Source organism: Meles meles, chromosome 3, assembly GCF_922984935.1.
Source record: "Meles meles chromosome 3, mMelMel3.1 paternal haplotype, whole genome shotgun sequence".
NCBI classification, from domain to species: domain Eukaryota; kingdom Metazoa; phylum Chordata; class Mammalia; order Carnivora; family Mustelidae; genus Meles; species Meles meles.
In genome coordinates, this window is record NC_060068.1 from 100,388,072 (window position 1) to 100,403,640 (window position 15,569).

Genomic DNA, 15,569 nt, shown 5'->3' on the forward strand with positions numbered 1-15,569 from the left:
GATAGCAAGCAGCTGACCTGGAATTCAAATCAAGATGTGTCTGATGCCAAAGTCGTGTTTTTTCCAACTCATTTGTGGGCCTCGAAAGGACTATGGAAGAAATATTCGGGAAACATAAAGGAGATCCAGTAGGACATCTGCAGAGGGTCCAAGTGGGCTGAGGGGGTGTGCCTGTGTGTGTGGGGGGGTTACTGTGTGAAGATTGTTCTGAAGCTGCGATTTTGATTCCTTGTCCACTAAAACAAAATTCAGGAGCTGGGACACCTATATATCCCTATATATAGGTTATATAAGTCCCCCCCGCCCCCCATGTCACTTCACTCCTACCTTTTCAGTGCCATTTCTTGGGTTTTCTGGTTTCACCAGGATCGATGGTGGCGCAGACGCAGGTGGTTTAGGTAGAGGCTCACTCTTGATGGGGATTTCCTTGCCTTCCATGATGAGGGAACTGGCTGCGGAGCGGATCCTGGTGTCACTACCCCTGCTGACGCATGTGAGGGCAGGCTCCCCAGTGGGAGTGGGCTTAGGTCCCACTTCTGCCACCACTGTCGAGGGGGAGGAGGGGACCCCCTGCGGCTGGTAGAACTGGAACTGCTGAGGCCGTACAACCATGGTGGGATTGCGTCTGAGGGAGCCCACCACGAGGGCGGGGATCCCTGACTGGACGGGTCTCTGCAGGGATCCATCTGAGGAATGATATGACACAGATATCAGCATCAGGGGCCGCTGACAGCAGGTTGGGTTGGGGTTGTGTAAGCCATGTGTCCTGATATCCCAGAATAGTTAAGTGCTTTCCCCGTTTGAGTGTGCTCACATTCTCTCAGGGTCTTTCAAAGGTGACCTTATTCTTTTTTTAGTGCTGTTGGCTGATGCTGGCAGGAAGTAACTGGCTAGCCCAATGTTGGGCGGTGGGGGGGGGCACCGTCAGAAGGTACATTACTTCCATTTGCCTCCTCTCTCCCTCACACACACGCACACACATGCACTCCCACTCTCTCGCTTCAGGCCTAGCAGTTGGAAAGTGAAGAAGACAAACCTAAAGAGACAGCTTCACAGTGAGAAGCAACAGAGGCATGCAAACCAAAGAGGAAAGGGAAGACAGAGACACCAAAAAAGGGACAGAAAGAGTCAGTCAATTGGGAGGGATGTGAGGGAGGGAGACAGGGAAGCAGAGAGGATGGGAGGGGTCTCTGACTAGCTACTTGAAGAAGCTGTAGGCATGTGGTGGTGGAATGGCTTCTGTTGGGGTGGGGGTGGGGGTGCAGGGAGGAAGGGTAAGTAGAATTCAAGGAGGGTGTGTGCAGGCAAATGTTGACACCACACAGAAGCAAATTCGGAAAGGTTCGGGCTGTGTGTGGATGAGCTTTACAAAGTGCCACGACAAGACGTTCTAGAATCAGACTTACTCCCAGGAAGCCTGGGACACCTCAGGTGTAAACCGGAGGTGACAGCAGGGTCTCATGGGGCTGCGGGGAGGCTTACATCATGTGATGTGTGCAGAGTGTTACCACAGTGCCTGGAACATAATTAATGCCTCATGTTTGTTAGCTTTCGTTATTGTTGGGTAAACGATAGCAAACCCTAAAAATGCAAAGTCCAGGAGTGTGATTTTATCCCTTCCTTGAGCTTTATTTTGTTTTGTTTCATGAACTGAGATGATCCTCCCTCAGAGGAAGTCATTCCTTTATGCTCTGGAAGACCAGAGACCTCCATCCCTTGGGCTTATGTCCTGTATGTGACCAGGGAACAATCAGGACTTCAGTGCACCCCGGGGGTTGGGGGACAGGAGACACACCCCTGAGTAGCATTGCCGTCCACTTCTCCATAAGGGTCTCCCAGCATTTAGTGTGCCATAGGGGACATCCAGTCAGAGATCTGAGTCCTTTGTGATAGCCTGTGGACATGTGTATGAATCAGAGTCATCTGTGTCTAGCACAGAGGGCCTGAGCCAAGGCCATGTTCTGCATTGTGACTCTTTGTCAGGCAGGATGTGAACATGAAAAGCAGAACGCTCACTCAAAACAGCCAGTGCTCTCAGCTGCGGTGAGCAGGCCGGGCGCCATTTACACAAGTTTGCCCTTTCAATGCAGACATTTATTTTTCCACTGACAGCCCTATGAGGCACAGTCAATTCTCCTGTCATTTCTCTTTGCTGTGGGGAGACTGATAGCTTGACCAGCCTCACCTTGGGAAAGGGGAGACAGAAAGCCTCCCGGACCTGAGAAAGTCAAAGCAGCCCTTGGGCAGACATGTCCTTAGGCTCCTGGAAATGTGTGAAAAATGGGGTTTATGCCTCATCTATTTATCTTGTTGGCTCCTGATTTCCAAGAGATTCAGTGCTTTCTTATCACATGTGCATACAAGGCAAGCAGTCAAAACTCCAAGCCAGTCAAGATCTCTGCCAAGGCAGAGGAGGAGTGTCTGAAGGGAAATGTGAGCAACTGCCAGCAGGACACAATTCCTGTGTCCACCTCCTAAGTGGTCTGGACTGAGTGTGAACACATCAACACTGTGTCAGTTCACACAATGGATGGACCAAAGTTGACCTGTGTCGTCGTAGTAGCAATAATGGTACTGAGAAGATGACCATCTTATACAAACAGATTTCCTGAGACTCACTATGTGACAGGGACCGTGCCATCAGTCTTACATGAATTATTTGATTAAATCTGCACGATAACCCTGATGAGGTAGGTACTATTTTTATTTCCATTTGACAAATGGGAGAACTGAAGACTGAAGAGGTCCAGTCACTTGCCCAAGGCTTCTGTGGCGGGATTCTTGAGTATGGGTTTGTGTGGGGGAGGGGAGATGCTGGAGGAAGGGGGAGGAAGGAGGTACGTGGTAGAGGTGGCAGAGTGGGAGCGGTGGTCAAGCAGGTGGCCAGGTGAAAGCACTGGGAGAGGGCGGGGGCTGAGACATTTGTTTGAATTTTCCCGGCACGTTCTCCTGGGTGGCGTACTGTTCCACACGTTACCTTCTTGCTCTGACTCGTCATCCTGCACTTTCATATTTAATCATCTTTGTCTTTTAAGATAGCCAGAGATTGCAGAGCCCAGTTTAAATCAGAGGCCGCAGAATAAATCCAATTTACTCTGTGTGGCTCGTGATCTTCCAGCAAGATATGCAAATTACAGAACCTTCATGTTTTGTAGAACAATGGGTTTCAAACACTTTTTAAAATCCCTGAAAATGAAGTCTTCTGCAGAAGTTCAAAATGTTGGGAGATAAAAGTATTGCCATGTGAGCAACGTGCATGTTATACAGCGAAAATCAAAAGCGCAGAACGGCGCAGCAGGTATGAGTAGAAGCTACTATTTATGTACATGCAAGAGCACTTGGGACAGGGGTGAAGGATAGGAAGGCTTATTTTTATACAATATATATATTTTTAAACCTTGTATATATATTAGTTAAATAAGAAAGCAAGATTTAGGGGCTTTGAGAACTGCCTCCTTCATCCTCTTTGCCTCCCCCCCACCTCTTCCATGTTTCCCTTTTGGCACCCCAAGGGGTTCCCTGGAACATCATTTGAGAAGCTTGATCCAGCAAGTATTTTGCTTGTTCTGTCTTAACTAGAGCCAGCCTCCACCTTGGCCGTGTTCTAGTTCTATGTTGGCACTCAGGGTCGCTATCATCCCAGCCATTCAGTACATAGGTGTGGAGTGACCCAGGGCAGTGACCTTAAGTCGGTCTGGCTTCATCCAGGAACACCAGTCACTATTTGGGAATGAAAAGCACCCTTTACAGAGGCCCGTTTTATAGCCAAGATCTTGTTTTTGCAAAAGGCGCTCTGCCTACCCCAGAGTCCAGTACGCCCCGTCACTTAGCTCTAGACACGTACCTCTCTGCCACCACTTACTCTTTCTCATGCTGCTCCGCCCGGATTTCCGAAGAGAGCCCTGTCCCACAGTCCCCGGGCTGGCCGTGCTCCTCACAGGGCTGACTATGGCGGTGGGCACAAAGACGGACTTGAAGGGCCGGTTCTGCCGGGGATCACCTTCTGAAATGCTGCCTTGGGAGGACACAGAGGAGTTGGATAATGTCCATGTGGTGTAGAGACCAGGACTCCGAGAATCTGGAAAACTAGATGTCTTTCTGGTTGGTGCAAGCATTTCAAAAAGAAGAAATAAAGAAAATGCTCAGTCAAGGGTCCTATTTCAAAAACCTCTCAGCTCTCAACCATAGACTAAATGTGGCCTCTCTCCACCCTCTTCTGACCCATAAATACTCCCTTTATCAACCACATAGGCCTAACTACGTTAGGCCTCACCTCCTACAGCTGGGGTCCCCATGTGGGAGTGCTGAGGCCAGGGACAGGGTCTCACATTGAGGCCCTGATGGAACAGGAAGACTTGAATTTTGTCCTCCTCCACTCCAGCTCTGATCACTCCTGACCCCATGAGTTCAGAGCACAAGATCTAGTATGTGTTCAACTTTGTAGTTCTGATTTCTGATTTATTTACTTGACAGCTGGGGGGGGGGGCGGCTGGAGAGCAGAGGGAGAGGGGTTGCCCTGAGTGAAGAACCCAACATGGGGTTCGATCCCAGGATCCTGAGATTATGACCCGAGCAGAAACCAAGAGTTGGATGCTTAACCAACTGAGCTACTCAGGTGCCCCACAGTTCTGGTTTCTTATTCGTTCAGTGACTTTCCCACTGGGTGCTAAACTCCTTGAAGGCAGAGATTTTATAGGAATTATTTTATGTCCTCTGTGTTCTGCATACATTGCTTATTAACAAATGTTTGTTGAATGGCTTCCATGATGCTTTCGGCACTGATGCCAGTCATTTGGGCTGACACATGTTGAGCACTTACTGTACGCTGGGCATTGGGCAGTGCTTTGCCCACATTAGCCCATGGTTCTTCACAACAGCCATCTGAGGTAGGTACTATTAGTGCCACTACGTTCTAGGTGGGAAAACAGAGACTTCTAGTTACTTGGCCAAGCAGCTACTAGACCCGAGATCCGAACCCACTGGCCCTCTGCTCTACCACTGAACTGTACCACTGTCTACCACTGAGCATGCCCCGTCCTGGCTGGTTGGAGCCTTCATTGTTTAGGTAGCAAGGGGGTACCTCATACTTTAGAACCCTGGCTCTTTTAGGGTTAACCCTGACCTTAACCAAGGGGGCTGGCGGCAGTGAGAAGCATCACCGCAAACAGAGAAACAAAGGTGGGGGGAAAGCCTTACACGTACACAGAGCCAAGGAGCAGAAAGGGGCCTTGTCCATGCAGTTCAACCCCTTAGTCCTAACACAACCTGCCAAAAGTAGTGGAGACTAAGTTGACAAAGGACAACATCATTCAGCCCTGAGAGGCAGAAGGAGCTAAACCTACCACAATGGAAAGGATGGTCACAGACAAGGATGAGCCGCTTCTAGGTAGACAAATTGGGCGTATGTCACCCACGTCTAAGATCAGTGATGACGGGACCTTTCTTTGCATCAGGGAGCCGTCAAAGAGAACTTCACTCCAGAAAGCACTGATCCTCTGTCACCTAAGAGCCCTCCAGAGAATATACTCTGACTGGGACTTGCTCTTCTTAGAAATGCTGGTTCCCTAGAAGCAAACACCCCCTTCCATGTAAGTAGCACCTCTGTACACACATGTTCAGGATTCTATGAACTCGAGATGGGAGACAGACTCAATGGCAACCTATGGCTGACATTTCATCCACTGTCTGACATGCCGCCGCCATCTTGGAGCGGGCGAGTCTAGATGCTCAAGACTTGCCTAAGGACACAATATATGTACTTAGGAGAAAAGCCAAGGAGGAAGGAAAGGGAAGCTGGAGTCTTGGAATCCACTGGAATGGAATTCTACATGCATTCTAGTTACGGTAACTATTTGTTCAGCTTCTCCTAGGATAGTCTCAGTCTACACCTGCTCTCCTGGTGTATTAAAAGTGTGTCTCTTTTTTTTCTTAAATGTGTCCTAGTTTGGGTGACAAATTATATGGTCACTGTGATTCTAAAGGATTTTTTTTCCAGTAGAATTACCAGGACTTTGGGCTAAGGCCTGACGCATAAGCAAACCCCCTAGTAGTAGACATGGTCCCTACAGAATTCATGTCGTGGAGGAAACAGTCATAAGTTAGGGTGGGTATCCTCCTTGCTCTTCATTGGCTCCTCTAGACCACTCCCCACTCCCACCCTGCCAGCTTTGCCTGGTAGTATCAGACTCTATCACCTGCTACTCTACCTTGTCACCCTTTCCTCTCTCAACCTCTCCCCTCATTTCACGAAGATTTTAGTTTCTGGCTCACCATCATTCTCTCCAATGCAACTGATCCTACCATGATGATTTCATCTAGTCCCAGGGCTTTAAATACTATCTCAGGCCCGGATCTTCTTCCTTAAAATGCTGGGCTTATGTACTCAACCATTTGCCAACACCTCTACTGGGATTACTAACAGGAATCTAAGACTTAATCTGCTGCCGGCTGAGCTTCTGCTGCCCACCCCCACCTCTCAGAACCAGTTCCTCTCAGTTTTCCGGAATATCGCAATAAAAAGCAACTCCATTTTCCAGTTACTCAGGACAAAAAAACGAGGACTCACGTTGACTCCTCTATTCTTTCACACCCAGTATTTCATTTGTCAGAAAATCCTGCTGTGACTACCTTCAAAGTGTACCCAGAATTTAACCACTTCTCCCTGCCTCCATGGCTGACACCTTGGTTCAATTCACCCTCACCTTTCCCCCACATTATAATAATATCCTTTTAATTAGTCTCTGTGCTTCCATGTTTCCTTTCTACAGTTTACTCTCAAGCCTGCAACCAGAGGGATTCTGGTTAGAATGCAAGTTAGATCATGTCACTTTCATGCTCAAAACCCTGTGATAGCATGAAAGCCAAATTCCTCATTATGACTTTGGACATTCTAGATGATCTGGCCCAACTGTTACCATTCTGACCTCATCTACTACTAATGTCCCCCTTACTTGTTCTGATCTAGTCCTACTGGCCTTCAGATCAGGCATACTCCTACTTCGGAGCAATTGTCCTTGCTATTCCCGTGGTGTGGAATATACCTGCCTCATTTTCTTCTTCTTCCTTCTCAGTAAGGCCATTCCTGACCAACATATTAAAATTTTAATCACTGCCCCCATCCCCACCACAAATTCCATCCTGCTTTTCTGATTTTTCTTCTTAGCCCTTACTGTTAACACACTGTATATGTTACATTTATATCTTATTTATTGTCTGTCTGTCCCACTAGAATGTAAGCTCCAGTGGGCAGAGATTTTGTGTATTTTGTTCACTGGTGTTTCTCCAGTGCCTAGAAAGGTGCCTGACATATCGTTTGTTCTCATTAATATTTGAATGAATGAACTAAAGCATCAGTTAAAGACACACTTAGTTTGCCAATGGAGATTTTGTAACTTTCTAAAAAATTCCAAGAACCTTCCATTGAAGGAAATGACTTCTCCTCCAACCTTCTGCTATGTGAAGAAATCATTTTATATAAACCTGGATCTAAGGAAACCCAGAGTTTCCCCATGTTCTTCCTTGAAAGGGTCTCCCACCTCACCAGCCAACCTTATCGAAAAAAATCTACGCCTTAGAAAGTGTAGCGTTTTACGGAACCGAAACCTTCTAAGTTGCATCCACTGGTTCACTGCCCCCTCAGGAAACAGATTTCCTATCTACACAGCCTGTTATGGTCCCTCTGACCCTTGTCTTCTACAGCTTAACCCTAGTTTCTCTATCAGTTTCTCCTGTGGTGTACTTTTCTATCTCCTCACCATCCTTGTTGCCCTCCTCCGGACACCGGGCCCCACCTACATGAAGTTCCCCCAAACTGGATATATGACTCCAGGTCTGACCGCCAGAGAGTACAATGGGTTATCACTTTGCTCGGAGGTATGTCATAAAGCCAGCATTTGGTGTGTGGTGATGGCCTCACTGCCTTGTGACACGCTGTGCCTGGACTGGTGTGGGGTGGAGGGAGGAGGAACCATGGGCAGTGCTGGGACCGGGTGCATCTGTAGTCGTGGTCCGAGCAGCTAGACAAAGCAGAAGTGTCAGGTGTGCCGAGAATGGAAAAGGTCGGGAAGACTGTGAGGGACTCAGACCTCGAGGGTAACCCGCCTGTGGCCTGGGGTGTGGATGGACAGGTGTTGGACCGAGTCACAGAAACTTGCCTACTGGCCTAGTGTCCTAGCAAGTTTCCCGAGATGCTCTGAGGGTCTTCTGATGGTTGCAGGTTCCCATTATTCGATTAGATGTGAGTATCAGGGGGTGGGATGTGAATGGGATTTGGGGGGTTTGTACAGTAGAAAACCTGAAATCCTGTTCTTGAGCTTAACTATGTATATTGCTTTCCTCATCTGGAAAATACTATCTACCTTATGGGAAGGACTCTTAGGCACAGGCAATGAGGTAAATGTTGAGAAAGTGCTTGTAAAATGTGAAGAGCTATAAAAAAGATAACTTGTTACTATTAAAGAAAATAAAGTGTTAGGGGGTTTCTAGGGCTACTTCTTGGCCCACACTCTGAAGGAGCACTGCGCCCTTCAGCGATGCAGCCCACAGATGGCCCCTGGCCTTGGTGACCCGACCTGTGTTGCCTGAGAATAGAGGGGACGCACCTGAAAATGGGGATGACATAGTTGTTGGGGAAGATGCCGACCCTGCCAGTGACCAAGGAGACGCCCCTGAGCCAGCCGTCTGGGTACTTGCCCAGGACCCTGATGCCTTCTCCCTTCTGCAGGTCCAGCTCGTCCGGGCCGTGGGCTGAGTAGGAGTGCAGGGCTACAAACCTGGGAAGACAAAGGAACTGGTGAGGAAGACGAGCATGCCTGGCAGAGGGCCACGGAACCAGGAGAGGGCAAAGGGAAACGGAACCTCAGGGACCCCGTCCCCTGCATCAGTGATAACAAACTTCTTCTCCGGGACAGAAACATGGTGGGGAAGCAGCCATGGAAGCAGCACCACCAGGCCCACGTCCCTGCCCTCCCCGACTCCCGCGTCCTCCACAGAGTGCCACACGGCTGGGAATCACTAAGCTAGGCTACCGAAGCATTTTGACTATGGGAGGCCAGCCTAAGAAAGAGATAGGAGTTGGTGACCAGCAATTAGTGGCAGAGCCGGGTCTGCCTAGAAGTGATGGCTCTGCTCAGCGTACTTTTTCATACCGCTCAGAGTTACCATCCAAGAAAATGACTGCAGCCACAAATTAAGGGAAAGGAGAGGGCACAAGCCTCTCTGATCCACTCCTTCTCCTAAGAGTGAGAACATGTTGGGCCCCCAGGAATGGCCCAAGGAGCTAGCTTAATGGAGACAGGGACGTGGATGGACATTGGGAATTAGAAGGTAGGAGGTGATTTTGTTTGTGAGCACACGGTGGAATCCTGACTGCATGGTGGGCTGGAGAGGAAAGGGCTAAGGATATTGCAAGATGTCCCCAGGATAGAGCAGTGACTTTCACTCTACAGTCTGCACAGGAGTCAGGCAGCTAAATAACGCCCAGGTATGAGTTGGGAGGTGAAGACACCAGCGAGGCTGTGAAAGTGAGAGTATCTGCCGAGTAAAAGCATTAAAAAGAAGCCGTATTGGCTTGCCAGATTCAGGTTACTAGAGTATGGCCTCAAGCTGGACATCAAGAATTCCTTCTAGACTCCAAGGGGTATGAGACACTGGAAGGTTTTATCAAAGGTGCTGGGGGCGTGTTCTCATCCTCAAGATTGTCCCCCTCTAAAATGCTGTATTTTCCGCTGATCCTAAAGCAATATCTAATTATGACCCAACATTCCGAGTCTAAAGGAAGTCAGTAGAAATTGTTCACTATCCAACCTCCCAGCAGTGTTTTTGTGTATGCGCTTCTGGTATCTTTCTACTCTTATAAAATAATGAGCTAGGTAGACGGAGTTTGCCAGTTTGGGTTTTTCAGCATTATTCCCATTGAAGGATATGAAGGAAGGGGAACTCTTGTCTCTCTGGATGGGCTGGTTTGGGAGTGGTTATGCTTGGCGGCACGGGGATGGTCAAGAGGCCCCCTCCGGCCAGGACCTGGAGGTGGAGGGCTGAGCTCGTTACTCACATGTTCGCTGAGAGGTGTTGCTGGGAGCCAGGCACACTGACGATGGCTGTGGAATGTCCCGGGGAGGCAGGTACAGGGTGGTAAGTGCTGACCTACATAGACAGAAAAGACAGCCAAGCAGAACCAGTGAATGCCACAAGCCAGGCCCACAGCAGAGCTGCTGCCGAAAGGCCTGACACAGCTGAAAACCAACAGCCATGCCCAGCGCCGCCCAGAGCGCATCTTCGTTGTGGTTTGGGGCTGTGGGCAGAGCGGGGTGGGGCTAGACTGGTTTATGGCCTGCCGGGCTGGCACGCCAGGGCTGCTTTCCAAAAGACTGCTTAGATATGGCAGAAGATGAAGACTCATCCAACTTCCAGTCAATGGGGCACTGCCAGGCTCCTTGATCTCCCCCCTCCCACCACCACCACCCCACGCCCCCGCTTCTTCCCACCCCTTCCCAGTACACTCAGCCACTCTACGGAAACGTACTCTCAGAAGTCATGATGGCTGCTAATGAGAACGTAACTCTGGCCAGGCACTTTTAAGTGCTTTACAAGTACCAGCTAATTTAATCCTTACTGAAGGTACTGTTATCATCCCTAATTTTGGATGAGAAAGTGAGGGAAAGATCACCCAATTAGTAAGAAATCAAATTTTACACCAGGGTAATCTAGGTCCTGAGTCCACACTCTTACTAGTGCTAGTATTAACACACACACAGACACACCAGTTTATCCAGTGATTTACGGAAGGTGAATCCGAATAGTGTTCACTTGGTCAGGATGAAAGAGGGAGCGACAGTGCTAGACACACCCAGAAACTACCCTCTTGGCACCCTGCCTGTGTGACCTATGTCCTTGCTTGCTTCCTTCTTGGCACCTCTCACAGAGGTGACTGCCCCCGCCACCAGACTGTAAGTTCCACGAAGGCAGGGACTTGATCTCTTTCATCCTTGTCTTTTCTATGTGTTCAGTATGTACTTGTAGTTAAAGTACAACTAAATGAATGAGAAGGTTTTCTTACCCAGTAAACCAAGGACTGATGTAATCTCAACCATCTCCACGTCACCCAGAGTAAATACATTCAGTCTACCTTTGGTTAGCCCCCCTGAGTGAGGGTAACTATGTATGTGTGCCTTTTTGAGACCATGCTTTTCAGGTACAACTCTTGTTTGTGTATGTGTGTTTGGGCAAGAGGGAAAGCATTATTGAGTGCATGTGTCTCTGGTTCTGCGTGGATGTTTGTTCACAACCCATGACAACTGTACGTACTTGCGCGACAGCACTGGTCTGTTGCGTGTCTGACTGTGTTCACACATGTGAGCCTGTGGGTGGATATGCACGTGTACTATGTGTGGCGATACAGGAGCCTGCGATTGTAAATGTCGTGTGGAGGTCTATGTGTATGTGCATGAGCTCCAGAGGTATGCACCAGTACGCACGACTTGGTAGTTTGATGTGTGTTCTTTGTTGACGATTGTCTAAATATATGTGTGCTATGTATGTATGTTTGACAGTTTGAGGATATAGTTATAGGATCAGAAAAACATTCCAGTCAGATAAGAACAAGGGTTGGAGAGAACATCTCATATAGTTGTTGGTGGGAAGGAATGTAATATGGTCTTGCTCCTTTAGAAAATAGTCCAGTGGTTCCTCAAATGATTAAACATAATTAGCATTAGACCCAGAAAGTCCACACCTAGTACATACCCAGGAGACATGAAACTGTACCATATAAAAACTTATACATTAATGTTCAGAGCAGCATCACTCACAGTAACCAAAAGGTGGAAATAACCCAAATGTCCACCGACCAATGAACGGATATGGTGTATCTGCACGATGGAATATTATTCAGCCATAAAAGGAATGAAGTATTGATACATGTTAGGAACATGGATAAACCTCAAAAACTTTATGCTAAGGGGAAAAATCCAGATACCAAAGATCATATTATATAATTCTACTTACATATAATATCCAGCATAGACAAAATCTATAGAGACAGAGAGTAGATGAGGGCTGGGGACAAGAAGGGTTGTGAGAGTGGTAGTTAATGAGTACACGGTTTCTCTGGAGGTGATGAAGTGTTGTAAAGTTGTAATGGTTGTACGTATCCACGAATATATTAAAAAAACACTAAATTGTACACTTTAAAATGGGTGAATTGTATGGCAGGTGAAGTATATCTAAGTAAGCTCTTAAAAGAAAAATTCCATAGTCACTCCTATCCAGTGCTAATACTGCGTAAAGTGCTCTGAGCTTTGCAATCAAATACTGTCACACCAGTTCTCTTAAACAGAGAAGACAAGTTGCCAGCTTTGGGCTAGGCTGCTCCTTCCCTGTGACAAGGCAAGATAAATCCCTGCTGGGCTTGGGAGATGTGCCAAGGGAGAGCCTTGTTATGCGAACAATTAATCTTATGTTCTTGGAGATGGCTGGACCACTGATTAATAAGCAGGATGCACTTCACTTCACACCCGTGACTTTCCAGTGTTGTGTTTGAGTAAAAAGCCCTTCTATCTGTAAACATGATTAATCATTTAGGGAGGAGGAAGATGCCAGAATCCAAAACCATCCCTCCATGACTTTTTACTTCCCTAAGTCTTCATCTGGGGGGGGGGGTGGTTCTTCCCCCTTTTTGGAACTCTAAACTGAGATCAGAACTGAGATCAGCGGACTTGGTGATGGAATGCTTTCTGATATGGAATGGGAACTGAGGCCAGATTCTCAGGTTTTGAGGTGTCCTGGCGGAGAAGGGAGAACATGTGCGGACGAGGAGGAAAGAGGCAAAGGAGGAGGGAGGGAGGGAAGGGGAGCTCATGGACAACTCTGGGGGCAGGGGTGTGTTTCTCAGGAACTGGGACAGGGACCCAGTGGGAGAAAGAAGTAGAGCCAGAAGGCTAGAGGAAGAAAGGAAGGAAGAAGAAAAGGCAGATGAAAAAATATCAGAAAAACTCTTACAACACATTAAGACAGCAAACAACCCAATCTAAAAATGTGTAAAGACACCACAAAAGAAGATATATGGAGTGGCCAAGAAGGACTTGAAAAGATGCTCAACATCAGCAATTATGAGGAAAATGTGAGGTAAAACTACCATGAGATACCACTATACACCTATGAGAATGTCTAGAATTAAAAAGACTGACTATACCAAGGGTTGGTGAGAATGTGGAGAGCTTTAACTCATATACTGCTGGTGGGAATGTAAAATGGCGCCACCGCATTGGAAAACAAGTTAGCCATTTGTTTTAAAGTTAAATATACATTTATCACACTGCTCAGCAATCCTACTCACAAGTAGTTATCAAAGTAAAATGAAAACATATGTTTGTACAAAGACTTGTACTTGAATGTTCTCAGTGACTTTATTCATTTTAGCCCCAGACTGGAAACAACCCAAATGCCAATCAACTGGTAAACAAAAGAACGAACTGTGTTACAATCACAATGGAATATGCCTGGGCCACACATGCAATGGCGTGGGTAAATCTTAATATCATCTTAAGTAAAAGAAGCAGGACACATAAGACTACATATTGACATTCTTAAAAATGCCCAAATTATAGTCATGGAAAATGGAGCGTTGCCAGTGGTCGGGGTGAGGGGAGAGGACTGACTGCAAAAGGAAACAAGAAAACTTTCCGGGGTGATCGAACTGTTTTGTATTTTGATTTTGGTAATCATCACATGCCTTTATACCTTTGCCCAAAGTCACTGAACTGTATCCTTAAAATAGTTGAACTTTATTGTATGTGACTATAGCTTGATAAAGCTGATAAAACATAAGAAATATTGTCTAGCTGGCAGGAAAATCCAAGTAGCCTGAGCTTGATCCAGCCTAAGCCCTGGGGCTGGTCAGAGAAGGGGACAGGGATGCTCAGCTTATTGATGAACCGTTAGCAAGTGACCCTCATGGCAGAGGGCCACCTGAATAGGGGAGAAATCTAGAATGGAAACCTAGGGATCAGATACATTCTCAATAAATAAGGGCCACAGAAAAATGAATGAATGAATGAACGAATGAACAAACGAATGAACGAACAAATGAAGTGACAGGAAAAGAGAGCAACATAGAAACAGAGAAGAGAGAAACTGGCTAGGAAGGAGAATGGAGAGAATAAGAAATGAAGGTCCCACCAGGTAAATCGTGACAACCAGGCAGATGGCCAACCACTAAGGAGGCAAGTGTGTTCCTGTCACAAGACTGAGTGAACGGGCCTCTGTGGGGTGGTTGCCTGGGGTCAGTTGTGACCTCAGGTCCCTATGCCACAGGGGACCTGAGGCCGGACGCAAGGTCTTCCAGCAACTGGGGCTTCCTGGCATAGTGTTTGTGGGCTTGAGCAGGGTCAGACAGAGGGTGCATATTTGAGGGTGTGGTGGATATTTCTGCTACAATCTAAAAACATTTTTTCCTTTTTTTTTCTTTTTTGAAGGAAATGACTCATTTAGAAGAAGCCTTTATCAGTAGCAGAAGAATGCATAGCTGTGTGCTTCTGGCTTTGCTGGGTCTTGAGGTTTTACATGAGGGAGGAAGCAGGCACGGAGTCTGGCACAGAGTTCCCGCAACATTTTGTGGGCCTGGTGCCTGCACCAGCGGCCACACAAGGTGCGCAGAATGTGGCTCCATCTCAGGAGTCTGGAGCGCGGGTCTAGCTTAGTATTCAGGCATGTGATTCTAGCATTTGCCAGGGTTTGTGATTGGGGCAAGTGACGCAATTCTGTGGGTCATCCATGTCCTCATCTGTAAAATGGGAGCAATAATGGCAGTTGTCTCAGAGTTGTTATGAGGATTAACAAAAGTAATCCTATAAATTATTGAGCACACTGTAAGAGCTCAATAAATGCCACTTATTTCAATCAGGAAGGAGATTAGCTGCGGCGGGGGTGGGGATCGGATGGGTGGAGCATTGATCTCCTTTTATGTGACAGCTCTGCCAGGTTTGAACTGAAAGCAGGACCCAGGCATGTGGTGGGGGGATGGGAAGAAGCAACCCTATTCCTCTGGAGGAGAATGTCCCCATTCTCCAAAATGTCTGTTTGCTGTCCTCCTCCAACCCACACTGTGGTGCTCAGCTATTTCCTGCAGGGCTCATGCCTTTCGGTAACTTAGTGGGCATGGGGTGACTGTCTACCTCAAGAGCAGGACTACTCTGGAGCCCGTTGTGTCCTGCATCTCTGTATGCCTAGGAGCTAACTAGGGCTTCAAACCCACGGAGTTCACTCAGGGTTAGGAGAAGGCTGCATTTTAGAGACAGAAAATTAGGTATTATATGACAGTGTCTGTACCCACCACTATGGATGATCTGGAGTCGACTATCCAACTTTATGAAGTTAAAAACCCATTCCCTTGTATAGATTAAAAAAGTCTTAAGAACTGCATTCAGCAATTGCAACGTTTGGACCTTATTTGGTCCTAGCACTGGGGTTAATGCAGCAAACAAGGCAGTGAAATCCATAATTATATGAGCATGAGGTGTGCTGGGGTTGGGGTGGAGCTTCAAGGGAGGTCTGGGTGCTGCCAGGAGAACCTT

General features: G+C 47.4%; 1 protein-coding gene across 6 annotated transcripts in view; it reads right to left on the bottom strand.

The window, feature by feature from the left end:
• The window catches only part of SH3RF2 (SH3 domain containing ring finger 2), a 124,995-nt gene that overhangs the window by 19,414 nt on the left and 90,012 nt on the right, over positions 1-15,569 (bottom strand). For 5 of the 6 annotated variants that reach the window (XR_006817686.1, XM_045999346.1, XM_045999344.1 and 2 more), the window contains exons 6-9: positions 10,052-10,143; positions 8,601-8,771; positions 3,845-4,098; positions 328-686 (exon numbers count right to left, since the gene is read on the bottom strand). Coding sequence is in view for 5 of the 6 variants with exons in the window: in XM_045999346.1 (XP_045855302.1) it covers positions 328-686; positions 3,845-4,098; positions 8,601-8,771; positions 10,052-10,143 (876 nt within the window). In the remaining variant the exon portion in view is untranslated. The remainder of the gene's footprint in view (positions 1-327; positions 687-3,844; positions 4,099-8,600; positions 8,772-10,051; positions 10,144-15,569) is intronic. The other variant, XM_045999347.1, reaches the window with a different exon arrangement.